We start from the raw sequence: 5,989 nt of genomic DNA, 5'->3' as shown, positions 1-5,989 counted from the left end.
ATGTATTCAAAATGCAGGTCTATTGATGAATGTTTTTTTTTGGCAACATGGTTTTTGCATGCACATAGCGAGTACGCTCGATATAATTGGAAGGGACGTATTTTTGCAACACAACTTATTATCATGCATTTGATGAGCTTTACAATTTTTTTATTAGAGAACACTATTTGATAATTTTTTATGATATAATTATCGCATAACCTTTATGCTCATGAAGGTATTTTTTGATGATATACAACAGTATCACATTACGATTTTTGCGTCAACATAGTGGGTTCTGTTGATATAATTCGAAGGGACGTATTTTTATGGTATATGATCCCACCTTTTCATTTATTATCATGCATTTCAGTTGAAGTGATTATCATAAATCTGTTATGTTCATCCATGCATTTTATGTGTAGACTAACAATTCTTAAAAATACAGGTTCATGCTAGATCATTCGTTGTTGACGAGACCCTCTCTTGGTGATGGTACATATTCCTTTGTGCATTAATGAGATTAAATTGTGGGTCTTGTTGTATTTATTATCATGAAGATGATTCAAATGCATGTGGCTAGGACACATCTGCAGTGGATCAAATTGTCATGACAGATGATCTATTGAATCAAACATTTGACATTGATAGTCAGGTAAATAGGTTAATATTGGGCCTTCAACATCAACACCTACTAGTCAAAGTGGTCATCGAACGTTCACTTAGGTAACCTTGTCTAGTTTTATTCATTAATGGTTTATAAAATAAAGTCAGTTAGATTTTGGCAATTTAATAACATTGTTTCATTTTCAGATGCTGACATCAGATGCACCTAATATTCTCTCCACAATGGAGCATGGTGTTCTCTAGCAGTAGCATCTTTGATGCTTTTGATAGTAGTATGAGTCAGATTAATAAATTTCTAATTTGATGCTTCCCACAGGGCTTTGAAACTTCAGATTGTGAGTGTGCCCCTGTTACAAATGAATTGTACTTTAATCGACATAGATGGTCTATGATGGCTTTTTTGTAAGACTATATGGTTTTATTACATATATTGTACTTTAATCGACATATAACAATATCTAAGTGGTGGTTGGCATGAGCTTGAATATGGTAAGTTGTATGCATCTTTAAGTTGAATATGATATGTTGTATACATCTTGAAGTTGAATTTTGATTAGACTTTGTCAGTATTTGATGAATCATAAATGTCATTTTATTATTAATCTTGTGAGTGTGAGGTGTAGGAATAAATATCAATTACTTTGAAAGTCATGGATGGTTGTCCTCATATGATAACCACCAGATGGTTGTGCCTTATGAAGAAAAGATGAACAAATAATAACTAATTGAGAATATCAATTCAAATCCATAATCTAGAGGATACTAATAACAGATCTTTGTATATTTATTTTTTCTAATAATGAAATAGGTACAACTGTATTGAGATAAAATGAAGCTTTTCTCTCATATGAAGATGCAACATTGGCAAATTGGTCTTTATTATAATACACAAGACATAAGTAAAATCAAAATGCTCTCAGGGTACAGTTTTGGACTTGAACCATATTGCATAAATCTCAAGGCTTCAACTTGATTATCATTAAAGGTTTCTGATTGTTTACAAAATATCCCTTCATATCCCTTCATGGATGTCACATGCATAGGGTATGACCCCAAGCGTCAGATCGAGTGGGGGGGGGGGCAAAGCAGGAGCATGCATAGGGTAATTATGCCTAACTGGACATGTCGAAGCTGACGGTTCGTCATCACGATGAGCTGAACGAGAAATTGACCAGGCGACAACATTCCATTGAGTAAGACTGATGATTTTTTTGCCAACCGAAAAATTGCTGCCCTAATAAAACCGTAGGGTAACTTGAAATACCGAGATAGGCTTTTGTAGGGACCCCTCTTGTGGCCCCATGGGTTCAAATGGATCATTTGCAGGTGCCAGAGATTCTGAGTTAGGGCCCGTCAAAGTTTGACAATTTTGAGCACTTAGGGTGCTCAAGGGATGACGCCGGTAGGGTATGACCCTGAGCGTTCGATCGAGTGGGGGGGCAAAATAGGAGCATGCATAGGGTAATTATGCCTAACTAGACATGTTGGAGCTGACGGTTCGTCATCACGATGATTTGAACGAGAAATTGACCAGGCAACAACATTCCATTGAGTGAGACTAACGATTTTTTTGCCAACCGAAAAATTGCTGCCCTAATAAAATCGTAGGGCAACTTGAAATACCGAGATAGGCTTTTGTAGGGACCCCTCTCGTGGCCCCATAGGTTCAAATGGATTGTTCATAGGTGCCACAGATTCTGAGTTAGGGCCCGTCAAAGTTTGACAATTTTGAGCACTTAGGGCGCTCAAGGGACGACGCTGGTAGGGTATGACCCCGAGCGTTCAATCAAGTGGGGGGGCAAAATAGGAGCATGCATATGGTAATTATGCCTAACTGGACATGTCAGAGCTGACGTTTCGTCATCGCGATGAGCTGAACGAGAAATCGACCAGGCCACAACATTCCATTGAGTGAGACTGACGATTTTTTTGCCAACTGAAAAATTGCTGCCCTAATAAAACCGTACGGCAACAAATACCGAGATAGGATTTTGTAGGGACCCCTCTCGTGGCCCCATAGGTTCAAACAGATCATTCACAGGTGCCATAGATTCTGAGTTAGGGCCCGTCAAAGTTTGACAATTTTGAGCACTTAGGGCGCTCAAGGGACAATGCCGATAGGGTATGACCCTGAGCGTTCGATCGAGTGGGGGGGGGAAATAGGAGCATGCGTATGGTAATTATGCCTAACTAGACATGTTAGAGTTGACGGTTCGTCATCGCGACAAGTTGGACGAGAAATCGACCAGGCGACAACATTCCATTGAGTGAGACTAATGATTTTTTTGCCAACCGAAAAATTGCTTCCCTAATAAAACCATAGGGCAAATTGAAATATTGAGATAGGCTTTTGTAGGGACCCCTCTTGTGGCCCTGTAGGTTCAAACGGATCATTCACAGGTGTCACAGATTCTGAGTTAGGGAACGTCAAAGTTTGACAATTTTGAGCACTTAGGGCGCTCAAGGGACGACATCGGTAGGGTATGACCCTGAGCGTTCGATCGAGTGGGGGGGCAAAATAGGAGCATGCGTAGGGTAATTATGCCTAACTAGACATGTTGGAGTTGACGGTTCATCATCGCGATGAGTTGAACGAGAAATTGGCCACGCGACAACATTCCATTCAGTGAGACTAACGATTTTTCGCCAACCGAAAAAATGTTGCCTTAATAAAACCATAGGAAAATTTGAAAAACCGAGATAGGCTTTTGTAGGGATCCCTCTCGTGGCCCCGCAGGTTCAAATGGATCATTCGCAGGTGCCACAGATTCCAAGTTAGGGCCCATCAAAGTTTGACAATTTTGAGCACTTAGGGCGCTCAAGGGATGACGCCGATAGAGTATGACCTCGAGCGTTCGATCGAGTGGGGGGGAAAAACCGGAGCATGCATAGGGTATTGTTCATTAAATGAATTGTATTGTTTATGAATTGTATTGTTCATTGAATGAATTTTATTGTATTGTTGATTAAATGAATTGTATTGTTCATTAAATAAATTGTATTGTATTGTTCATTAAATGAATTGTATTGTTCATTATAAAAACAACACTTACGATGAAATGAAATGAATTGTATTGTTCATTAAATAGCCATTATTAACCATTGTTAATTATTGGAATGAAGATTAAAGATTTCCATGATAACACCACACACAGATGAGCAACAATTTATATGATCGAATATCAACTTCTGTATATATAAAAATGTCGAATGATTACAAATGTATGTCCATACACAAATATGGCATAAACACCAACTGAAACAAAATGTATGTCTAAATATGTGAATGTATGTCCATATACAAAATATACATGCCAACTAGACACGTAAGAATCCCAAAACTATCTATAACATCCTAAGCTGCTGATGGATCATCAAAATCGATCCTCTTCGCCGCACTGCTCGGCTCTGAAGGATCCTGCACAAGAAAAACAAACCATGATTAATATTAGTTATATTATATAATTCACATTCGAAAAGTTAACATAAAAATGAACTATTTAATTGAACTATTCATGTTTACCTCATCTCCACGTTTTCTCTTCAGCTTTGCAGGACTCTTGATGTATGTCTTCGGTAGAGGAGGTATGTTTTGAATATTTTCATAAACAACCTACATATGTTTAGAAACATGACATTGATACAAGTTAGCATATAATTGTCACTGATAATAACAAATTATATCTACTAATCAAAAAATAAAATAAACACACATTTACTCGAGGCATCTCTTCTTCTTCTTCTTCTTCAGGTATACTGGGTGTAGTCATCAAGGATGTGAAGCCAAGGATTCTCTGTATATATACACAACAAGTATATGAAACTATCAATCTATGTCTAGACATGTATAATCACTATAAGTTATTCAAACTATTCATTCAATCATATTTGCATTCAATTACCTTTCCCTTGTCTCCAATTGCACTACCAGATCCTAGATCACACTGCACCGCACTCGTGCTGCTTGTGCCCTACAAGAGTAAAATAAGATATACATGCAAGTTACTACATAATCTAATTAATACAAATATAAATGATGAGCATGTATGTACAATAAAATACAAATGACTAGGTGCAATAATATATGTACCGTCAAGCTATCGAGGCCAAATGAAATGGTCGACAAGGTGCCCTCTTGAATCTGTCTCAACTCATCCTCGGTCATCAACTGTTAAATAGACCATGTAAATAAAAATTAGTACTTAATATTATCTAATTTATAAATATTTAATTAAAATATAACATGAACTGTGAAAACACAAATCTTACCAATACATCATCAATGTATGATGACGGTGCCTCCTCGCCTCTAGCATGTGAGGACTCCCCAGGGTATCCTCCAGTCTGTGTAATAACCTCTGGTGCATCATGCATCTCATGCACCTCGTAATCTGCATTGTCCATAGCAGGATCAATGGGCTGTCCAATTGGACCCAAGCATACGTGCCCACACATGACACAACTATGTGGCATGCATATGTGTGGAGCCGAGGATGACGTGTCAGCACCACCCGATGCACCGCTACCATCAAAAGTAGGCTGAGCTACTGACGCAGCTTGAGAAACCAAGAGGCTACTCAAAGAGTGAATAGCTGATATGGTCCGTGAAGCTGCCTCACAAATGATATCAGGATGCTGAACTGCAAGTGGGGGATCAACAGGAGGAGGGGGGGACATATGGGCCCTGGACTACTTTGACTACCCCAGGTCTATTTTGGGGCTACCTAAACCTACACCCTGGGAAGGTTGGATGTCAAAGTAGTTCACATGTTTCTGTAAAACAAACTCAGCATACAATTTATTTATGAAATAGAAGGGGATATCAAGATTGTTGTTGGGTGGTTTGTCAAAAACCATCCACCAACGATCCCAAAAGTTTTTCACAATCCCATCATTTGTGCACCATTTGATAGAAAGTTTTGTTTTTTTGGGATCTACAGGTTGACCAATATAGGGATTGACAAACAATGAGGCGATTTCGGCTTTGGATATCTCAAGATCCTTGATATCCTTATACGACAAGCCATCTGCATATTTTTCCTTCATAGAATCTCGCCACAAAAGGGCGGCATCGTGCTCCTCAGTCATGGTTTCCATACTTTTTATGATCGACGTGAGAGGATCAAACAATGGGTTTAGATGAGGGATCCTACGATATACTTCTGCAATCCCCCTCAATTCATTCAAATTTTGTGCAATCAAATCTTGAATCGAGGGGGGGTTTGGCAAATGAGGGTTTGGTTGTTGCAGTTGTGGTTGGTCAGTGTTTTCATTGTTATCTCCCATTTTTAACGTAATTGAATGTAAACAATTAAATTTAGTTAACAAATTTAAACAATTAGGTATTTGATTTTAAAAAAACCTAGTTTTCATGAAAAAAAAC

The 5,989-nt window shown here is 38.3% G+C and overlaps 1 protein-coding gene across 1 annotated transcript; it reads right to left on the bottom strand.

Annotated features, from left to right (window-relative positions):
• Positions 1–3,939: 3,939 nt before the first annotated feature.
• LOC131875654 (uncharacterized) lies at positions 3,940–5,019 on the bottom strand. Its single transcript, XM_059220258.1, has 5 exons — positions 4,876–5,019; positions 4,697–4,774; positions 4,509–4,577; positions 4,130–4,219; positions 3,940–4,024 (listed from the first exon to the last, which is right to left on the bottom strand). Exons 1-5 carry the CDS (start codon positions 5,008–5,010, stop codon positions 3,962–3,964), a joined length of 435 nt encoding a protein of 144 aa, XP_059076241.1. The 5' UTR covers positions 5,011–5,019; the 3' UTR covers positions 3,940–3,961.
• Positions 5,020–5,989: the final 970 nt, after the last annotated feature.

Source organism: Cryptomeria japonica, chromosome 5, assembly GCF_030272615.1.
Source record: "Cryptomeria japonica chromosome 5, Sugi_1.0, whole genome shotgun sequence".
Taxonomy (NCBI): Eukaryota; Viridiplantae; Streptophyta; class Pinopsida; order Cupressales; family Cupressaceae; genus Cryptomeria; species Cryptomeria japonica.
Note: the sequence above shows the minus strand (reverse complement) of the source record. Positions and strands in the feature narration are given on the sequence as shown.